The 23,968-nt window shown below is 36.3% G+C and overlaps 1 protein-coding gene across 10 annotated transcripts in view; it reads right to left on the bottom strand.

The window, feature by feature from the left end:
• Nucleotides 1–23,968, bottom strand: part of VPS13B (vacuolar protein sorting 13 homolog B) — a 465,113-nt gene that overhangs the window by 105,774 nt on the left and 335,371 nt on the right. For all 10 annotated transcript variants that reach the window (XM_086741084.1, XM_086741085.1, XM_086741079.1 and 7 more), the window contains 2 exons: nucleotides 10,704–11,406; nucleotides 1,369–1,506 (listed from right to left, as the gene is read on the bottom strand). In XM_086741084.1, the coding sequence (XP_086597210.1) occupies nucleotides 1,369–1,506; nucleotides 10,704–11,406 (841 nt within the window). The remainder of the gene's footprint in view (nucleotides 1–1,368; nucleotides 1,507–10,703; nucleotides 11,407–23,968) is intronic.

The following is a 23,968-nucleotide window of genomic DNA, read 5'->3' as shown; positions in this document are numbered from 1 at the left end:
ACAGAAAACCAAAAAAGGAGCAATGATTAGGTTGTTCACGTACTTAATTCTTTCCTCAAGAGTCCTGCCTGCTTGCATGCAAAAAATGGATTTTCAAGTTACTTAATCACAGTATCTATAGTCAGCAGGTATTTGTATATCTCACTCTCTGGTTGTTCCATTTGATGTCCTGGGGTCTGCTATGCAGAAATGATTACTGCTCCACCCAAAGACAATACGAACTGTGTTTCCAACATCTAAATTACAATATTTTTAAGTACCCTGAAAAACTAAATTGCATGTTTTAAATTGGTAACCTTAATATAATGAGAAAATTTTTAATTTCCCTGTGCCTCAGTTGCCTTCCATGAAATGGCAAGGGTGTATCACTCTATCATCCATGGGAGAGTTGTGCAGGTAAATTAGTATTTCTGTAGTGCTCAGATCCTAAAGCAGTAAGCAACGCAGAGGAAACAAGCAGGTCTGCTGTAGAGCCATGTGTAGATAGTGTGCTCTAGGAACAGCTATGAACACATAACTGAATTCATATGAAAATTCAGTACTGAAGAGTTGCTCACAAAATGATTGATAATAGCTCATTCTGTGTGCTGAGCAAAGCAAGGATATTCAGGGAAGAAAAAAGAAGAACTTACACAATTCAACAAATTTTAACAAATATGCATAAGAGAAATTAATTATGATGGCACAAGTAAATGTATATGCATTTTCTAACTTTTAATATAACCTCAATTATATTATACATCATAATGCAGTTATAAATATTGCATAATTCACAAAATAGAGAATGAATGACACTTCAATTTGCAGGAGTTTCTTATGCTCTAGGAGTGAAACTTTAAGTCACATTATTTTAAGTAAATGCTAATATACCTTCATACGACATCACTTATATTCTGTGTTAATTAAATAAACACAATATCACTATTTTTAAAATTTTACAGTATCAACACTTTAGATTATAGGAACTTGCAATGCCAGGTATCCAGATTCCAAAGAACCCAAAAGGACTTGGCTTATAAGAATCTTCAGAAACATTTTAAGAGTCAGCTTTTATAAACATAACTGTAGTAAAATGTCAGTTGTTCTAAGGCTAGAAGCAGGTAGGTTTCATTCCATTGGAAATTTGCCAACCTCAACCTTCCTGAGGAGTAAAATTTATAAATTTACCCTGGGAAGAAAATAAATAACTAGACTTTAAACTTATGACTGTTCCAGGACTGACCATTCCTCAACTTTTATTTCAATTCAGGGTAATTGCTGGAGAAAAAAGGAATACATCATTTTTCTGATGATCTAGTGTGTGTGTCTGTGTGTGCATACCTATAAATAGATTACCTTAGAAAACGGAGATTGGAGTGCAATGCTTACCTGGTCCATTAAGGAAGTCTTTAATTTGCACAGTGATAAGAGGAGGTGGAATACCACTTTTAGCATCTACCTCTCCTGCTACTGTCTGCAACCAAATCTTGCAATAATCCAGAGCTTCTGGTAGAGTCTTCCCAGGATCTACAGATGATAATATCGATAGTCATTAATGATAGTCCAGGAATAGGATACATAACAAAATGCTACGGTATACCACAAGATAACTTTAAAAAGTACACAATTTTAGCTTTAATTATGATGACACTTAAGCAGTCCTTACAAGAGAATCTGTGTTCAAAATACACTGCTACTTCTACTTTTCACTGATAGGTAGAGAAAATGATAATGGAAGCATAAATGATAAAGGCTAAAAGATCAGAATGCTACCAGATCTCAGGAACAGAGCGTGACAATGTAACTGCATCATTCTCTTCGGAGTTTCACTCAATAGCTAATCAGTAGCTATTCTTGCACTAAACTGCATTTCTTTGACAAGTTTATAATATTACAATAGCACATGAAAATTATTTTCCTCCAAGTGCTATTCTTGTCTTCATCTCCTGCATATCACAAACGGCAAAAACAGTACTGTAAAAAGGCTTTTTAATCTTTAGCAACTCATGACCTTCATTACAACAGCCCTGAATTCTGGCACTACAGGTCTTAAATTCTAAAGAATCAATTGTTCTTTATCATCAAGACTGCTATGTTAATTACTCAATGTCTGCCTCATCCTCAAAGATTTAAGGAGATTTTCTTGATGTTATTCTCTCCCATTTTCAGCCACTTAAAAACTGCTATAATTGCTTTACTTGAGTTTTACTGAACGAACTATTATAGCCAACATATGGTATCGTGGTATCACAGTCATATGTGGATTGGGTATATAAAGTCAGCTTTGGAATTTGTATTTCTTGACCTCATCATGTGATTCATATAAAACTTGGCACATATGAACCCTTATGTGATTTCAAAGAACCTACTGAAACCAATTGATCATGACTTTAGATCTATATGGAAAAGATCAAAAGTTAGCACATTCTTCTGTTTTTATTTGATCAATTTTCAGGCAATGACTTTACAGCAGTATTTGTACTGCATGGCATATACATTACAGCCTTTCCTTCCCTTTATTCCCACTACACATTTATAAAGTCAGCTCTCAACAGTTATTTAAGAGCTGTCACTGCATACAACAGATTTGTATATTTTCCATGTGAATTTCTACATTTTTATGGTTCTTAGCCCTTTCCTTTAATTACACTAACCAGAATGGTGTGGCACACTCCCTTTTCTGACTGCTTTAGGCAATATTTTGTTTCCTGTGTCTGGAGTTTGCCTAGTATACTGAAAATAATAATAATAAATATCTTTACCACCAAAGTACACGTCTTTTTCAAAAGATAATTTTGTAGTTGTTCTGAACAAGGATGTTATCTGTGACTTGGATCTGTACCGTAACGTCTTGTTTTGTGCTAGTAGCTCATAAGCAATATGCTAACGCTTTTCAGAATATATAGCATAAAGCATTGTAAATATTACTGAACATTGTGCAATGAACATCACTGAATCAATTAAATTGATCTCTAAGTTATTGTTCCTTCAGAACTACTAGTATAAACATTTAGGTGTACCAATATGGGGCAAAATGTTGCAACATGCCATTATTTAGTCTCATTTCTGAAATACATCATCACATACTGTATATAGCAATCTCGATCATATATTGGCTTTTCAAAAAATCCAGTAAATTCAGTCAAACATTTCTTTTGAAGAATACATATACAGGTATTTCTATTATCTGAAGATGTGTTTATGTTATAAAATATCTAACAATTATTTCAAAGTGGTAGCTGTTTAACGATGAGAATATCTCTGATGAAAATAAGTTAGATAGCAGAAAATCCTTGCGTGACATAATACGTTAGGCATACAAACACTGCCCTCAGGGCACTGGGAATTGCAGCATGCAAGCACAGAATCAAAAAAATAAAGGAACCAGAGGGGTCTCAGGAGATTATTTCGCTCTGTCCTGTCTCCAAGGAGCACAGCATCGTCACCTCTTCATTACCTGGGGCACTGGAAGACTCGGATACATGAATAACGAGGACTCCAGAACTTACATATTAGGAACACAACACAAAGAAACCTCCATGCACAAAATTAGCCTGAGTCCAACAAATACATTAGTTGTAATCCAGCAATGGCCTTACTGATTTAAAGCTTTTTTTTTTTTAACTTCAAGTGTAACTGAAACCGAGCTAATTCTGGAAGCAGGATAGTTGCATTGACACAACTTTGCATTGAAGGTAATAATGCCAAAGACTATGCAAAGAACTAGTTCGAGTGCTTCCAAGCCCATGGCATACGGTCAATTTGGAACCTGAGTAAAAGACTCAGATGCCAGATACGGAACAATAAATAAGTTTTTACACAATGAGAGGAAAGCTAAAATCCAGAGGTTTCAAAACTGACTCTGCTGGTGTGTATCTCAAAAACTTGAAGGGAGTTCCAAATAGGACCTATAAAATCTATCTGAGTAAGACAAATTAATTTACACCACAGGTCAAAAGACTGAAGTATGTGTATCTTGATTAAAACACCTTCTAAGGTAGAAAACAGCATGTGCATTTTCATAGGATTAAGGATCAGGAAAGGAATAAAACAATATCAATCAATCAGTCCCTATGTCAAGGGCATAGGAATTGACAGAGAAGCACCTGAATGAAAAAGAGAAAATTTTAAGGTAAAAGGTGAGGAATTCCTGATGGGGAGAGCTGTTAGGAAAAGGACTCTTCTCCCTCAAGGAAATGATGGAAAATATTCAGAATGTTTAAAAATACACTTGACAGAACTCTAAAATATACAATAGGGAACAATTATGCATCAGCAGGGAACTGGTCTGAGTAATGTATTATAACAGGTCACTTCCATTTCCATTTTCTATGATTCTCCCAAAATCAACACTTAAATTTGCAGTTATTTGTCTAAAGAAAATGCTGGAGAAAACCCAACGGATGCATATGTAAGTAAAAGGAGAAGCTAGGATTTTCACAGCAAGCCAAGAGAGAGAAAAGAAAGGCTTGGGAAGTGAAGACTGGTGAGGATGGCCAGTAATTCTATCCTCTACACCATGTGAAAAATTTGTCTGTGGCAGCAAAAGAAAAATGGTGAGACAACGATCACAGATTGACAACGAAGACTGTAACTTAAAATCTGTAAGATTCAGAAGTAGAGGCCTTCAATAAGTCCACATTTCACCCCCCTCTTTTTCTTTTTTTCAGAAAAAAATAATCTCTGCCTATTTTTTAATCCATTCAAACATCCAAAGCCACTTTTACTCTTGCTAAGGTCCAGACCTCAGCTCCAAACTTCACAGTTTATGAAGTATCTTCCTAAACTTGATTTCATAGGATCATAGAATAGTTTGGGTTGGAAGGGACTTTTAAAGGCCATCTAGACCAACCCGCCTGCAAGGGACATCTCCAACCAGATCAGGTTGCTCAGAGCCTCGTCCAACCTGGCCTTGAATGTTTCCAGGGATGGGGCATCCGCCACCTCTCTGGGCAACCTGTTCCAGTTTGAATTTGCATTCGTAAGCTTTTGATTTCACCTGCTATATCCTGATTCTTATGTTAACAGCAGACAGCAAAAACAAACTTCTGAAGACAAAGGGAAGTAAGGAGACAGGAAAGGAGGGAGGCAGGAGAAATTTCACATCTTGAAGATTTTTATTCTCCAAAATGAGGTTTTGTTCCAGTTTGTCGCTGAGAGCCAGGGCAGCTCAGGAGGCAGAGCCCGTGGGAGGTTTTATGGGGGGGCTCGGTGATCCACAGCTCCCCAGCAGCTGCCGGGCAGGGACAGGGCTACTGATCGTGTGCGCAGGCCGGCATCTTGGACTGTTCAGCTGGAATTTTACTCAGATCAAATGAGCTCTGCAACATGCTTTTATTTCAATGGATGAATCACATTTTGGTCTGCAGTCAATTTTAAAAGCCAGTACGATGCTGCAATCATCTCTGCATTTCAAACTCTGAAGTGGAACGTTTGGTCTTATTTTAAAAAATGGTTTCCATTGGAATTTAAAGAACACAAGTGGGAAAACATTTCTACTAGCGTACTCACAAGTGCTGTGTCAGGAAGTTCAAAAATGAGCACTTACAGTAACCTGAGGAATTCACATTCCCAGGCCGGCTTGTCTTTACGGGTGGGGGCTGCACAACCCCCCTCCTCCCCCATCCATGGATGCAGATGTGCCGGACAATAAATATACTCGGAGGGGAACAGGTGACACTCCAGCAGAACTCCCTCAATGCTATGCTAGGAAACAGCCTTAAATCCTCTCTGCCTCGTAGGAAGCGCAGGCTGACAGAGAGGCAGTGAATCAGACTTCCTGCCAGAGCCAGCCTGCACCGCTCTCCATGCAGGCTGGGCTTTCCATTAGATCAGAGGTTACATGTGGTCTTAGCTACTGCATCTGCTCTCCACGGACCCCCCGCCATCAAAGGCGTGGGTGTAAAAAAAAATAAAATAAAAATCAAGAATAATTCTGGATGGCCTCACAATGCCCGTTTTTTGCAAATGCTTTGCTGGCGGAAGTTGAAGAAATTCCATGCATAACAGATATTTACTGAGAAATTCTCTCCCTTAAAACGACCAAGCACCAAAACCTCCTCCTTGAAAATAAACAAACAAACAAATAGAAAAAAGATTTTTCAAGAATGCCCAGAGCAGAATGCTCAGGAAATGAGGCAATTTTGTATCTGGATTACATTACCTGAAACAAAGCAAATAAAGATTTAAAAAAATATTTATAAAAGCAGCTTATGAGATTACATTAAAAACAATTGCACCCACTTTTATATGAGTGGAAATGGCCAATGTTCTGTTTGCAAAAACTAACGGTTAGCAGATGCCTTTTTGTTAAGTGTAAGATGAGCACTGAATAAAAAAGGTTGTTTTACAGTATCTTTCAGGCTATTTATGTAGAATCTTACAAGGAAACTCAGGGAACAACTAGTCTTTTTAATGGTGCTTATTAAGCAGTTAATATTTATTCCATTAATTTACTTACTTTGATTTGAAGTTCCTATACCTAGCAGTAACATAACTGCCACCAAGCTGTGCAATTACAAAAGTAATTTAAAACACAAATGAAGCAGTTTAGTGTAACCATAATAAATCTGAGCTAACATTTTAATAACCTAGTAAGTCTCCCCCTTCTACAAACTGACTTGCCAAGTGGACTTGGTTGGAGAGAAGGACTGAGGAAATTGAAAGCACAACCACTAGGTCTTTAGCTCCAAGGCAGGCAAATGCTCCCATATGCAGACACTGGCCTGATGGAAATGTGCTGCTACTAACTGCTAATTAACACACTAACAATACTTAACTTTTAAATAGCCTACTTCCTTCTATTTCGTTCTAAGTTCTTCTTTCTTTCATGTTTCAAAAAGCAAGTGAAAAATAGCACAGCTAGTGACAGAGGAGTCAAGTTCTTTGGACAAAGTTTGGTGCTTCGGCCACTACGCAATACTCTTTCTCACAAAGGAACAGCAATAGCTTAACGTGCAAGATCCTGAATTTTAAGCTTTATGAACTCAAAATCTTTCAAAAAATAACATCAAAACCCTTGTCCCAAATATATCTGGCTTCATAACAGTACTAAAAATTTCATTTCTACACATGTTCAAAGCAGTAAACCATCATAAGGCAGCAAGTGTAATTTTGTCACAAGCCCAGGATTAACTCTTATTCTCTTTAAAATTCATGTTGGTGCTGTTTTACAGGATAATTTTCCTGTTTTATTCAAATCTTCATAAAACAGACTCTCATCAAACTATCTTTTTGAAGTAGTTCTAAATTTTAGAGTATTCTTTGTTGATTTACAACTGAACAATAAATTTCTTAGAAATACACTTAAGGGGAGGTGAGAGATGGAAAACATAACCAGCTTTTCTTTACCTTGAAGTTTTTGTTTCAACTAACGTCCATCAGAAAATAAGATCTTCCTAATTTCACAACAGAATTTTGTATTTGGTTCTGCCTTGCAAGATTTGAGAGTTGTTTAAGAACTGTAGATTTTTGTCTTTTAGAAAAGCCATAAGAAATAGCACAGTATTTCATAAGACCTAAATCTACTGCCATTGAACAGTAGCCAAGTCTTCAGAATTACACAACAAAATTGATTCAAAACAATTTTTCCAAATGCTTTAAAACATTCCTAAAATATTCTTATGCAGTGTATTTGGTGTATATACACATAAAAATTATGATTTGAAATGGCAGAGTTTTTATTACCATGTTTTGCATCTAATCTACACATTTCACATATAGCTTAACTATGTAAGCTTAATCATATTAGTATAAGTAAAGAGAAATCACCCCCATAGGAGTACCAATAAAACTTTATAACAAACATCATGTATTTTTCCTTTTGCCCAGACAAGTCTCCATTTTTTAGGTTGTGATGAAATTTGCTGTTACAGGCCTGACCTTCTGAGCTGCTGCTGCGCTGCTGCCTGTCTCCATCATGTCACAATGTTTTCATCAGGCCTGCTTGCCCACTGTTTAAATGGTGTTGTTTGTTAAGGGGGAATAAGTTCCATCAGTTCTTATAATCTAGTTAAAATGCATCTTTTATATTTATCTTGTGTCCTCTTCCCTATCCTATCTTAGATAGTTGCATGCATACATACAGACACAAGAAGATAGTTGCATGCATACATATAGACACAAGAAGAGTCATCTTTCTAGAGAGTCCAAGTGGAGATATTCCTTAGCAACATTCACTGTAAATTAAAGATAATTTATGCTCTCTTCTCAAGCTTCAGTCCTTGATACACAAAGAAATACAGGAATATAGGGTGTACAGAGGGAGAGAAGCTAACTTATTTATTTCAAATAAACTTTATATTGTTCTTCATTTGGATGATACATCTCTTTCAGTTAAAACTGTCAGCGAATAGTCACAATGTCAAGAAAAATTGTCATGACTGATGAAATCAACTGCAGCAGCACAGAAAATGCCATGCAAAACTCCTGATGCTGTATTGTATGATATGCAATGTAGAGAGTGTGTGTATATACACACACACACGCACATATATACAACACGCAGTTTGTGGCTATTTTCCATCAAATATGCGTGCTATACATGAAAAATAGAAATTTCCAAAACTAACACATTACTACAGTGGTATGACAACATTAATCTTGAATGATGCAGTTACAAGTACAGCAGGTTTTCCTAAACAAGAGGCAATAAAAACTTTATACTACCTATTTTGCTGTGTGAATTAGTGTGTGACTTGAAGTGCGGATTAGTTTTATTAACTTATTAATACATTTAGGATGGTGTTTTTAAGTACTAGAACTTTGGCATCCCCCTCTCAAACCTTTTTGAAAAGAGCCCTGATGCTTCAGTAGCAAGCACAGGACTCTGTCTGATACATGACTAAGGTACTTACTACTGCCCACAAAGGCAGCAGGATGGGACCAGAACTTTTGTCTTCACATAATATCTGACTTCTGCCTCCACATTCTTTTCCCTTTGCCTGACACAGAGACAAAAAGCCAAAGAAAAGGGTCAGATCCAGGTACAGCTGGTCTTTGGTCCTCCAAGAAAACCTCTTTGGGTCTCGCTGAACAATTGTTGGTGACCGAGCAGCTCTCAGGCTGTGTGTTCCTCCTATCTTTACTATTTAAACTTCCTGTCATGCTTCTGTGCTCTCTGATTCACTTTCAATTTGTAGGAAGACTTTGTTACAGCTTGTGTTTTCTAAATTGCTCCTGTAGATATGAAGATGGTGAAAGACTTCAGAAGCTAACTGTAGGAGCAGAATGGAGAGAACTTTGCCCATTGTATTGGTAATGTAGTGGTAGCTTGTACAAGGACACATTTGAATGCCTCAGACATGAGAAATGAAGAAGTCCTATCACATCTTTCCAAAACGCTAAGTTAATGAAGTTGTGATCTTTAACTTACAAATACTTCAACATTCCTTCAAGCTTTGCTTTGTTAATAGATTTGTTAATCCTTTTCATATTAATTGTTACAATGATCACCTTCTATATAGTATTTAACAAATATACAGGGGAATCTAGAGTAAATCAAATTCATGACACAGCTGTGTTTCTTTCAAGACAGGACAGCAACAGCAGAGAAAGATGAAAACGGATGAATGATAGAAGAAAACATGGCAGAGAATGAATCTTCTCCCTATTTTAAGTATTTCCTTTCCAGCTGTCTAATCTTCTTCTCTGTTTAATCCCTCTTAGAAGTTCCACTACAATTCAGATTTCTGAAAAAAGTTAAGTTCTATTAAAAGTACAATTTTTAGTCTTTTGCATAAGCATATTATTTCAATGCCAGTTTTCAAAAGATACCACCTCATTCAGCAAAGATTCAGTACAGCTGCACAAAACCCCATATACTACTTTTCACAACTAGTGTGCTATATGAACACTGACAAGAAAAAACTAGCAATGTTTTTTACCTACAGGTCTTATTCAGTGAACAATTTAAATCCTCACACTTTTCTGACTGCACAGTCAGCACATCTCAGCATCCTCATTTACACTTTTTTGGGGTAATACTCTGTAATGATGTATCTCATTAAACTCTTACACCCAGTAGTGGCTGCCAGGCAAATAAATTGCAATCATTTAATTTATCTCTTCAGCAGTACAGATGAAAGAGAAAAACAAATTTTCAGAATATTTTATTCTGAACAATTATTCTGATATTTCTTATTATAAGCTTTGCATGTGAAAAAAAAAAAGCCTTTCATTAAGAGAAGGAAATTCTTGAAAAACCCTATTACTCAACTGAATGAAAACTTAAAATACATGACATCATTAGACACCATTTGGGAGATCACTGTAATTTTCTTACAGCTTATGATCAAAACACCAGATGCTTCTACAATGTTTACCTTTAAATTTTATCACTAGGCTAATATAGGAAAATATTGTGATATTCAGTCATAAAAAATGCTTTTTATGAAACAAGCTTGGCTTATAACTCTTAATTCCTTAGAAAACATTGACAAGTTAGAGTAATGAAACCATCCCTATCGCAATCTGGTAATGAGACAGTAGTATCGAGGAAAAGGAAGAACTGGTTGCTAAAAGGTTAGATCTTAATTTATTTGAAACATTTTTCATACTTAATTTGATTCAGCTGTGAGGTATAATCCTAAATACATATATATTTACCATTTGATTTTTAAAGATGTCCTAGAAGTCTCTCAGCTGTTTTCCACTGCTCCAGTAACTTTGAGAATAATTGCATATTGCGGCAGTTATAACTGGGAGTGAATGTTAAATGCTCTTACCTGTACACTTGTAGTCTGAGGATACTCCTTTAAGGCCAGCGTCAAACACTGATATTTCTACCTTTTGCTTTCTGTGGTGGCAGCTCAGGAGCACAGACGGCTGTGATACAACAAGGTAGAGAAACGGCTGTAGTTCTATGTCCCCAGTTCCTCTGCGACCAGGCTGCCGAACAATAGTTATACCCAGGGCTTGTCGAGCAGATGATCTTGTGCAAGCATGCAGACTTTCCAGTGACAAAAGACCTGTTTTTCTCCCAGTAGACAGGGGAACATTACTGTTCAAAAGATCATCTGCTGTGACGGAGGAAATGCATGGCTGACTGGGCTTCTTGCTATCAGGACTACCACCTGAGCCCGCTTCTGGAAGATTCAAGGAGCTTTTGCTTATTTTCTCACCATCTTTCTCATCTTGTACCGATTTTGATTTAGGTAAGGCAATGCATGAGTAAGTCATCAAGGAGATTCGACTTGCTGTAACAAAAATGTCAAAGGGAATGAAATTGAGATTCTTCACGATGGAAGACTGGCGGGAAGGACGGGCAATGCGGTGCTGGCTGGTACCACTGTGCTGCTCGATCTGAACGATTCTGATCTTAACGCTGTCACTGCCAATTCCACTGTCCTGCGCCCCACTATAACGGGAAGAAGTCTCAACTGTTCCTCCATCAGACACATCAATTTTTTTCTGCTCTTGTTTGGAAACCTGCAAAGGAAAATATTATATTAACTTATGATATCCATGTCCCAACTATTTCCATTTCAGTGGCAGCAAACAATCAGTATATAAACATGATGTCAAAAAAGAGAATTATAAAATAATGTCTGCCAAGTTAACTTTAACACAGTAATCACTCATGAAAACACAGCAGGTGTCTGCTCCAACGAAATGATGACTCACAACAGAGGAAGTGCCAAAAGAACATGTGAGGGGAAAAAGAAGGAGTCATGATTTCTAGGCTTAAATGACTTTTTAAAAAAATTTAAACTCTTTCTTTAAACTCCAGAGAATCTGCAAGAAATTTATGGCTTAATATAAAACCGTATCTCTGCAAAATAATGCAATGTAAATAAAAAGCCTAGTCAAAATTGTTTTCCAGTTTTGGGCACTGATGCTCAAAAAGTCCTCTTTGGCACTGAAGTATTTTCCCATGATTAGATGAAATAGAATGTAATATTAATCTACTGCAAAATCACAAAAAGACTAAATGGAAATTGTAAGCTGAAATGTATAAGTATTATGTTGTAGAAAAAATATTATTCTTAAGAGTAATGGAAATGACAGCTGCCTCATACAAAACACCAAAGTTGAAGGAAATGTCAGCACTATCTAAAGACTGTCTCTGACGGGCTATGATTTCTCAGCTTAGCAAGGCTCTCCAAGGCCACATATGGTCTTGGCTATGACATTCACAAGGTTTCACATGAGAAATCACTGCATATAGAAATATTTTAAAAAACATACATCCCTGATAAACAGTAAGAAGAACCCTCCTTCTATCACAGGAAATGCAAGAGTGAAAGAAAAAGTTGCAACGCTATGTCCAGGGACCACATAGTACTAGGTCAACAGACAAAGATATCCAAGACAAGTAGGTGTTTCAGGAAGAAAACACTTCCAGTACTGCTCACGAAACAAGTAGAAATCCTACAAAAAGCTCCAGGACAAGTCAGGGAGCACATGCTAAAATCTTTGGAAAAAAACCCTGCAGAAACTCAGTAATAATAATAATAATAATAATAATAATAATAATAATAATAATAATAATAATAATAATAATGAGGTATGACCCACTCCTCTGATTCACATCGAGTTGAAGGTCACGCATTCACCCTGTATAGCTTCCACAGCATAAACAGCACTTCCAGCTGCGCTGCCCAGAGGCAGCGTTTCTGCTCCGCTCTGTACAAGAACTAACATAAGAAATGCTGAACTCTATCAGATCTGTGATCCACCCAGCCCAGTACGCTGTTTCTGACAGGACTATGAGCAGACTCTGCTGGGAAAGGCCATGGACCTGCAATCTTCCTCGCCCACTCCCCAAGCATTCATAGCTGTTGCCTTTGGGAAGCCAGTGGTACACAGCTGTGTAGTCATTTTAGTTACCATTTGTGGATTTCTTGTCCATGAATTCATACACTTTCTTTTTGAACATACTAACAGTGTCTGGCCTCCACAGCCTTCTGGGGCAGCAAGTTCCAGGTTTTTGTTTTTTTTTTCTTTGTTTAAATCAATCTCCTACTAGATCTTTCATAGTGTATGATTGAACGTTCAGGTCCACATTTGGTTTTATCACTGCTGCTATGACTTTGTAAACCTTGATCATAACTCCTTCTCAGACTTCTGCTCTCCAGACAGGGAAATCCCAGCCTTTTTAGTTTCCCCTCACAAAGCAGTTGCTCCAGCACCTTTAACCATTTTAGCTTCCCTTCCCTACTTCTGTAACTCCACTACACGCTTCTTGACTACTCTACACAGTACTCAACAAGTGGGATCGCTATAGTTTTATATAGCAGTAAAATGATGTCTTCTGTCTTGTTGTAAATCTCTATCTTGATAATGTCCAATACTTTGTTGGGTTTTTTTTGGTACATGGACTCAATGACTTCATTTCTTCGTTCCAAGACCTAATTCAATAGTTTATTTTTATTTTCTCCATCCTAGTGAATCTTTGAAAAGGGAGATATAAACTAGGGCAAACCATACCTTAACTTCCTCTTGAAAAATACAATGATGAATTACAAGTACTTATAAAACTTATCAGCAACTTAACTACAGGAAGGAAGAGCAGTTAATAATTGAATTTCTTCAAACTTTGGTCTTTATCCACCAGTATTAATAGATTCTACATATACTGCAGAAATTGGGTTGTGAGGGAGCTAAAGAAAAGCAGGTTTTTTAAAGGTTACTTTATATTGTGCTTTATAAAACAAAGGGAGCAACCTCGTCTCCTTTTCTTTAAACGAATGAACATGCTAGAAAAAAATATTACAGAGGAAATCCTAAAACAGAACCATTAACTAGCTGAGATTTTCTTTGAAAAGGTTTTTGCCAGCTCTGGTTACAATCTTTTCAGATTCACTCATGTACATATTTTTCAAATAACCAATAAAATTCCTTGAGGCCGATTTCTATGGCAGACTCCTATCACTGACTTGTAAATGTGATACTGCTTTTAATGTAGCCTCTCTAAAAATAACTAGAGACCATTTTAATGAATTACTACATTATGAGCCAAGAAATCCTGATTCGCCCTGATATCCTAGCAAAGTGAGGCTATTTACACCTCGGCCTTTCTGTCTGGTAAACTACAATGTGCTCACCCATATCCTGCACTGATTGCACTTTCAAAAATGGTATAGATGGTTTTATCGCTCATGTATTGAGGGCAAGCAGGAGACAGAAAGGATGGAGCTGTGAAACAATCTTACCATATCATTTCATGGAAATGCTGCCTGAAATGAAGTAGAGGACATATGCTGCTGAACTCAGCAATTTCTAATTGCTCCACAGCCATCAGCTCAGTCTGATGAAAAATCTTTTTGGAAAGCATGGTTCTCTAGTGAACGACGCTCTTACGGCTACTACACAGTATTCTCTTGTTTTCCTCTATGCATCAGAAATTTCTACAGCTACCTGACATTTAGGTTAAACTTGACTTGGCTAAAGGGATTGAAAATACAATGTCAACCACTAGATGATAATCTTCCAGGGAGAAAAGCATTGCATGTGTATGACTGAGTGGAGGGAAGAAAGCATAGTACTTATGGTTTCTGAACAGATCCTCCCTTCTCACACCTAACAGATTTGACTTGAAGCCTAGTTCTTTTCTTCTGCCTCTTTTTATAATTAAGTATTTATTAAATGTGCTGGTCTATGTAAAGCACCTCAAGGAAGGTAAGAAAGTTGGTCTGCCTCCAGCCCCATTCAGACTATAGTTGCTCTGTGAAGACTACTGCAAGGGTGCTAATTGGTCCCAACTGCTGAGTTTCCTGTTATGCGGACATTTGACTACAGAAACTTTACTGAGACCCCAAATCAATTCACACAGGTCACCAAACAGCAGTCAGATGGTAACTTCTGCTCAGTACTAAGCAGCACGGAATATGAACCTGTGCCCGAAAGGTGAAAGACACCATATCCTGTTACGGCTTTCAATGCCACCCGGTTCCACAATGAAACTTTGACTTACGTATGCTCTTACCATATATATTATAAAGGTTAGAACAAGTGAGTAATGATTTGCAAGACAGCTTTATGTAACACAACTGGGTACAAAATAAAGGTGCAGAAGTACCATGGGAACTCTTGCATCAATTTCAGCTCAGTAAGCATCAAGCCTTCCAAACAAGTTTCACAGTTAACCTGAAAATACGCCTAGTAATAAACTTGGGAATCATTTAGGTATTCCTCTAACGGGATAAGGATACGAGAGGCAATGACTCTCAGTATAACAACTCTAAAAAGATTCTTTGCTTTATTACAGAATAAATGGGCCAATACTTTAAAGATGTCAAGAACAGCAATGTCAGCTTGCTGTTAGCAAATGTAATGGTAACATTTATCATTGGGCTGTATTATATCAATTCACTTACTCTTTACATAACCCATTTAAAATGAACAATAAAAGTTTTCTTTAATTAGCTACTGGTGTGCATTAACATGATCATGATTAAACCATAAAAACCAACTGTACATTACTCTGGTCCCCTATCCCATGTGTTTTAAATTATTTTAGTTGAAAATGTACTTTGAGTCCCTTTTAAAAGTTCGACCTTCTGCTTTCAGAGAATTAAATGCATATTACTGTAGTGGAGAAGATAATGTTTCAGACCTCCAGGCATATATTAAACACACTGGCAGCACATTAGACAAAATGCTTTACTTATTAGATACTTCCTATTCTAAACAGTGTCATCAAAGGCTAAAAACAAAATCCATATAAAAGCTGCACAATGCTTCCACACAGAACCTGTGCCAAAATCCCTGTACTTTCCAACTAATGAGGAAAGGATGTGTACTCTTAACATATGAATGTAAGATTTTCCAAGCATTCACTTTAGGAAACAGGCCTATTGATTCCACATGGCTTATGTTAAATGAAACTGTATTGGTAAAATAACCTTTAAGATATTTGGCATGATAACTATAATTAAACAGTATTCAAAGGAATAAAACAAAAGGGAATTTGGTTCCACAATGGCTAATTAAAATAAAATGAAAAAACACAGCATGTCATCTATCAAGATAAATTGTTATTGTTTAAGAACTATTTAAATACTGTTAAAATATACTTTTAGATAAAATCTGAAAGGACTGGAAAAATATTTGTGGCTTAAAAATGGATAGTTTGGCGAAGAAAAAAGTATAGGATGCTGAAATTTTATGCTGAGATAATAGCTTTAAAGCTTTGAGCATAACCAGATGGTACTTAAATCACAGGAATTCTACAGTTTCACTGTCAGAATGAGTTGCAATATGGAAAGGTTTTCAATAGCTAGAAAAAACATATCAAGATGATAGTTTACTTCTTAGATCACCTCAATGCATTTTCTCGTCCTTTCACAGTTATATATCCTATCAATACTAGACACCATAGAAAAGGTGTTGAAAGCTACACTAGTAGCTAGGGAACTGTGGCTAATTCTTCCTTTTCATGTGTTGAGATAGGTAAGTTTACTAGCTTAACCCCTTGAGTTCAGTAGGGCATATGACACATATATCTGTCTAGTGAAAGGCCATGGAAATAGCATGTCCTGTAGAACACACACAGAGAAGCACAGCACAAAATCAAGGGTAAATAAATAAATATATTTGCTTTTCAAAACTGGCAAGCATTCCCATCTGAGGTCATTGCAATCTTAACTAGGTAACTCTTATTTATTTTCCATTCCTGATAAAAGTATTTAGATTGTAGAGACATGTCTTTGAAATTTCACTCCATAAAGAGAGGCAATAAAACCATCAAGCTAAACATGCAACCTACTACTTTAGCCCAATAATTAACACATTTTCCAAATCAAAGCAAGAGAGGTGTTTTACAAAAATTGGCAGCATTTTTTTCATTATATTTTCACTTTCTTAATCTCTCAAGAGTTTTCAACAATAACAAATGTAAGCATGTGCAAATTTCACTATAAACAATTCTATCAGTTGTATTTTCTTTTACTGATACTTTACAGGATAACCCTTTAATGAATAGAATAACTAAGCAACATGATCTTTGGAAGTGCAACTGCTCTAGATGAAAAGCATCTACATCTGCCTAATTTTTCCAGCTTCTCATGTTAATTATGGTCATATAATGACACTACTGAAGTAAAATTTCCAGCCTTCTGCACAGTCGTTCCTTAACTCTGATCAAAACCCTTCAGCCAATCATGAGATCATTCTTCACATTACATAAATTACGGAAAGAGTCACAAGTGTGAAACCGCAGAATCAAAGTGCCAATCACATCTGCTCCATCGCTATGGCATGTGACCTAGTTCTATTTCTTTTGCTAAAAATGTAGTAATATTTTCATGGAAATAAAAACCTTGCCTACCGCACAAACTGAGCTACAGAAAGGAATATGTTCCATGCTTTTTTTCTGTTATGCTTAAATTGGAATTATGAAGAAAACACTGCATAGTTTCTTTCTGGCTTTGTTCTAAGTACTTCATCTACTTCATCAGAGTCTCCAACAGTTTAGAAATTCATTTGATATATCATTGTTCTCTAAATAATTTTTTTTTGTCAACTAAGGTTTGCTGCATTGTTCTACTGAACATTTAGACTAAAACAATTTATTTGGTTTTGCATATAAGTTATATGATTTACTTTAATTCTAACCATTACCAAAATTATTTTGTAAATCCACATATTAATCTGACATGGAAAATGTAACGATACACACACAAGTGTATTAGACTGCTAAATTAGGTCTTCCAGCCTAATAAAGCTTCTAAGTTTTAAATTAAAACTTCAGTCCTACAATTTAAGCTAGATAGACTCGCTTCTACTTGTATCAATCCAACCGCAGAAAGAGTTCTGTATAACATGAATCCAAAGCTGTCCTCCAAAAAAGGAACTATTAAATCCACTAAAATTAAAACAACAAAAATATTAGAAATGTTTGAAATAATTTATTTCATATAAAAGTCAAATGTATTTTTTTCCCACTAAGGAATTCTCTTTTTAACCAGAATTTGATGCAAAACAAATGATGTTAATTTGAAGTGTGGCAGTGTATATGAGCTCCCAGACCTACAGAAACACTCCTGACAGGAATCCAACTGTAGTTTTCACAATACTGCAGAAATTATGTGAAATATGTGATGGCAAGGAGCAATACAAGTTCAGCTTCTTTGTGCAATGTTTTTCCAGCTCTTCAAAAGTAGAGTAAGAGGCTACATTCTGTTAAACACTGATCCAAATGTTCATAAATCAAAGCTGTGCTAAGTGTTCCAGTTAGAACATGGGTATATGCAAATGCTAAACCCTTTCTAATGCCAACAGAATTGTTTTCTTAATCTTAATATAAACAGTATGTTTATTTTGCTACCCTATGAAAGGCCAGTAAGAAACTTGTGTTCAATATTTTTTCTTCCTAAAGAAACACTATCAATTTTAAAAGCACAGGTTGATATCTGGCAGAGTACTTTGTCCAACAGTAATTTTTCATTAATATTTTTAGTAAGAGCATTAGCTTTTTTGTGTTATCTTTCAAATCTAATTTCAGAATTTTAAGTTCATATCTCTGCTTTTATACAAAAAAAAAACTAGATTAAAATAAACATACAGATTTACTTTAGACAAAGTGAGGGTTTGTTAATTTTTGCACTTTTTTTTTTTTAATTAAAGCCAAGAATCAGTGTTTTCCATGGGAGTCTGCTTAGATAGTTCACTTGGACACTTCAAAAAGAAGTAGCTGAAATTTCAGCTTGATTTTGCATTACCTCCTCTAAACTTTCAGCATTAAGATTTCAGTAGAAGTCTGCAGTTTTACCGGTCTCAGTTCTGGGTCACATTTCCAAGCAGAAAGATATACTGAACTACATGGTGATTTAGTGTTGATCTAATCTTATAGAAAGCAATTTTGTCTCATCAAGCTAGCTGCACCTTTCAGGAAGCCGAATTAACTCTCATTCACTGGTGTGCGTAAGTACACTGAGAAAAATAAAAAAAACCCCAAACATAACAAAAAACATTCAAGGACTTAAAATTTTAAGTTATTAAGTCTGTGGGTTCACAACAGAAAGTTTGCTCCCAAACACGAGAGACAGATCAGCTACCTAATTCAGTGCCCAGTGTGGCTGTATAAACAAGTCTGCCATTGGAATTGACACGTCACAGCCTGTGGTGGGATTATTTTAAGTGGTGTTGCCACTGACCAGTCCTGGGAAATCACAGAGCTACTGGGTGATGCACTTATCACAATATTTGGCTTAGCTGCAAAAAATCCTGGGTGCTACACATTGATGTTTTCTGGACTGGGTTTTCAATCATGGATCAAAAACTTTCTCATGTCATCAGTATGTTTAAAGAAAAAATTCACCGAACAATTCTTAGACGCAAGAGTTGAAATAATTTAATATTTTTAAATACGGAAATATCAGATGATTCACTGTTATGACATCCGGAGATGAGAAATCTAGCAAAGTTATTTACTCCCATTGGATTAAATTGGAATATTCTCCCATTGAGTAATATTCAATGTTCTGTAAAATAAATGAAAAGATGCAGAAGCAAATGCCAAATGCCCTGGCAGTGATTCAAAACAGGATTCACAAAAGCCTCAGAACGCTAATTTAGGCATCATTTTCTAGGATAGGATGAATGAACAATGAAAAGAGTCGTTACTGTAATGTAAACACAGTAAACTTAACTTGGTACTTCATAATGGAGAATCTACCTGCAGCCTCCTAACTGAATAAACATACAGTTAAATGAACTATTACCAAAATCAAATGCTACAATCTTTTCCTTAGTATACATTAGAGCCTTTATCTGTTTTGAGCATCTTGAAGGCAATTAAAATAACTAAATTCACAGCAGATCAAATGTCATGTACAAATGTTGCCCAACTAAACAAACTTCCTTCTACGTTATTTCCAGTAATGTAAGTCAGACTGAGTCAGACTATATGCCACAAGCAGAAAAATCCACAGTACAGGAGTCTCCAGTGAGAAATGTTCAACTGTTAGCACACAATTCCTCACTGAAACGTGTGCTGCGATCTCGAGTGCCTCACGTTTTACAGCTTCCAGATGGCTGGAAAATTATCTTTTCTGCCTTACTGCCTTTTTTTTTTTTTTAAAAAGGCTGTTACACCTCACCTGTATCAAGCCAAATAAACGTGTATGTTGCCTAATGTTTGACTAAGTCATGTTTCAGTTTGTCCAGAGTATCTTATAAAAAGACTACATGAGGAAGTAAAGCATATGAAGTGGCAAGTGAACAAAAGACTAGGAAATTAAGAATTCCAGAATATGGTTTTTTGGTAGCAATGTCATCACAAAATATCCCCATTGTTAGCAAGTTGTTTGTCACAGCCTTGATGTGCAATTCCATGCCAGACTGAATTTGTGTCTCCTCATTTGTGCCTTGTAAGATTGTGTAAAACAGCCACTTCAAGATCTTGAAGCATCCAAAAATCCCAGGAAAAAAAAAACAAAAAAACACAACAAATCACAAAAAACTGAGAAAAAACTTACTTGTTTTTTTTTAGCCTGTTCTGTTTCCTGCCCTAGCTCATTGTACTACTATAAAGTGGAAAAGGAAAAGGACAGACTGTGGCAGCCCAGCTTAATGAGCCTCAAAATTGCATCCTAAATTGTGCCCTCTGAACTGGTTTAAAAATAATGAAAGTGAAGAAAAGAACTGTGGTATTGGAGCAGGAAGGTAAGGTCAGAAACAGGACCTTTGTAAGCCCACTTCAGGAGCAGATGACACATGGAGCTGCATCTTCAGGCTTTTCTGACTGATCAAGCCTGGCAGTCTTCCAGCTGCCTTAGTCTCCCAGTGCTAGGAGGCTGCTTCAAAGCACCCAGCACTCAAACCATGCTGAGATTTGACTTTATACCTCACTGGAAAAAATCCATGCAGAATTATAAGGAAACACATCCTGCAGCAGTCTGCCATTTTCAAAGCTTCTAACTGGAGCGGTAAGATTTCATTGGAGCCATCTAACTGTGGGCTGATAATGACATTAAAGACAGAGGGGCTAGATACAAAGACAAGTTTTCTTCTTAATGAAAAACACTTTTGGCCTTTATACGCTTCTGTATAGCATTGTTACAACGTATTATATTAAAGATGCAAAAAAGTTGCAGGCATTACCGAATATTATTTACATATACTGTTTTTTCATTAAAATAATGTTTTTCCAATTTTGGGCCATGAAATTCCAGTTGGTTCACTAATAGTTGCTGCTTTTTTCTGTGTTTTTTTTCCCTACTTATCGAATGTTATTAAAATATTTTCTTAAATATTATTCTAAGTATCATTTTTTAAATTATGCAACTGCTGCAGTGGCCATCCAGCACTGTTGTAAATGGAAACACACACAGCATAAGAACAATATGTCTGTGATCCACACTTTCAAACTATTTGTGAGGTGCTGCTTTAAAGCTAGTTTTCCAAATAGCTTCTAATTCAGCTACACAGGCTGTGCAAGGTATTCCTTTCTGTATACCATTTTAAAAATGTTAGTTCTCATTCCCAGTACTAAAAAATTAACCTTTGGAAAGCAAGCTTAGGACGGCCCATCTTCTGGAATCTCCAGAACAAGAGATGGACAGAACAGCCTTATCTACTTAATATGTGGTAAAACATGACATTTATAAATGTCACTTGAAATGTTCATCCTTGTGTATTGCTATAGAATATTTTATCAAAAACAATCTTTGAGGAGGTATCTTTGCATTTTCTCTCTCTAAAGCCTTTTTAAGATACCAAACCTGCAGTACACAAAGTGGTATGACACAGCTATTAATTACTTTTAGTCATATCTTTAATCTACAGCAAAATAAAAGTTAGAGAGAAGATCAAAATCAATGAATAGAACAAAAAAAAAAAACCCTCCACATAAGAGACCAATGTTCTGCTTGAATTATTACATAAATACTAATAAGATTTAACTGCTTAGAGTGATAATCATTATTATGTACACACATACATATAAAATCATATATACAAACATATAGTACAAAAAAAACCCTACAGTTTTTTTTTTTTTCAATCAGTTTTCAACTTTATTGCACCTACTGGAAAATTCCCAGTCTGTCAGAGTGCAGTACATAAGAAACTGAGAAACTTGCTACTGAATTCAGGTTCAGCTTGCCGACAATTACATGAAGCCTTGTTGAAACAGCCACAATGCACAACTTAGCCCAGCTAACTTTCTGACTTTTACTACTATAGTGGTTGAGCCATACTGATCCTGGGCATAAATCTATTTGCTATGGTGGGCTTCATCATGGACAAATCTGGACAACAACCCAGTGAGACCCTCAGCCCAGACCAACCTACTGAGAAATTACTTACTACAAACACCAAGGATCCAATAGATACAATGGTTAAAAACCCCAGATGTTCAATGTGTAACAAACATTTATCTGGGGAAAACGCCTTACTGTCAGATAGAATGAATTTTATGAAAAACAGGGAGATTTTCAAGAGCATGTAGATCAGTTAGGTGCCCATCACCCACTGACAAAATAAGAGTTTGGAAGGTAATTTATTTGTGATACTGAATCTCTCCTACTCTCTCCTGTTCCTGTTCTGAAAGGCAAAGAATCAGCAAAAGCGGATGATCTGTGAAGATCAGACTGCATTTTCTAGTGGGAAAACAAAAAAGACAGACAAATTACTGCAAGAACACAGATGAACTAATGCAAACACACAGACCTTATTATCCCTGCAGCTATGTGAGGAAAAAATGCCTGACTTCCTAAAACACTGTCTTAACTCACTGTCCTTCAGACAAATAGGAGTTTCATTAAACCTGTATGCAGGATTCCTACTCAGTAAAGCCAACAGATTTCCAGTTTTATGGATTCTCTATTTTAACGAACTTTCCAATAATTTGAAACAGTTATCACTGTTAATTTCTGAGAATACTCTACTAAGTCACTGTTACTCCTGTGCTTTGATGGAGAAAGCTAAAATTACTGGAAATCTTTACTTAGGAGTCAAGAATGAAGCTTTCAGTCTTGAGTCATGCAATGAGTCACAGGTAATTTGGAGGGAAGGTGCAGTCTCAGTGAAATGAAAAGAGTTGGAAATACTCCCTAGAAACTTGCACTGAGGAAAAAAATTGCTAATACGCAAGGTTATTAAGCAAACCCATTAAGTAGCATAAGAAACACCAAAGTTGCATACTATGTATAAACAACTGAGAGCTTTACAATGTCTTCTTTCTAGACAGGTACTGGTGGCCAACTATTTGCAGAAATAAGTTCAGAGTAATTGGAAATGGCTACAAACCTGAATTTGATTCAGTAAACGTTATTAGTATCATGTGCATGACTCATATAATAATCTATGATTTCACTGTTTGATATAGCAACAAGTAACTCAACCAGAGCGAAGCTAGCTGTAAAAATGGAAGCACTGCCTTGCTCTTCAATCTCCTCCACAGTCACCAGAAACACTCTGCAATGTAAATCAGAATACAAACAGTAACGGATTTTATCATACTTATCGAAGTCACAGAACCTGTGCACGTACTTTGTGGGCCTTGCCACCAAAGGGTGACACTGTACTAAAATGTAGTTCATTGTAATTTTACTACATCTACTTTTGTGGCTGATGGCAGGACATAATGAACATACCAGAAATAAATGAAATACAGCTAGGCTCTTTATTATTCTTCCAGTCTGAACACTGTGTGTCCAGGAAGAAACACGATGACATTTTCTGCCCAATTCAACAAAAGCCCAGTGCAGCACTCAAGCATTGAAGACAAGTGGAAAACTATTATCACTGAGACAAGTGAAATTCCCTGCAAGTAGGGTACAGAACAGAAAAGTATTGTTGGGATTCAGAGAGGCACAGAAGCCCACATAATCCCAGAAATTAATGTTGCTGATCAGGGTGAGTATATTAATACCAGAGAATTATTGTCTACTTTTTGGAAACCTCAATAGAAGCGTAAAGTTCAAACTATATTCTTCCATTCAAAATACCTAGTTTAAATTTGGCCATCTCAAAATTTTCGTGGTGTGACTGTGGATGCAACTCGTGCAGCATTGCAGGGGGACGAATGAAACTCTCCAAAGCA

The sequence above is a fragment of the Chlamydotis macqueenii genome, chromosome 2 (genome assembly GCF_036417535.1).
Source record: "Chlamydotis macqueenii isolate bChlMac1 chromosome 2, bChlMac1.mat, whole genome shotgun sequence".
NCBI lineage: Eukaryota > Metazoa > Chordata > Aves > Otidiformes > Otididae > Chlamydotis > Chlamydotis macqueenii.
Note: the sequence above shows the minus strand (reverse complement) of the source record. Positions and strands in the feature narration are given on the sequence as shown.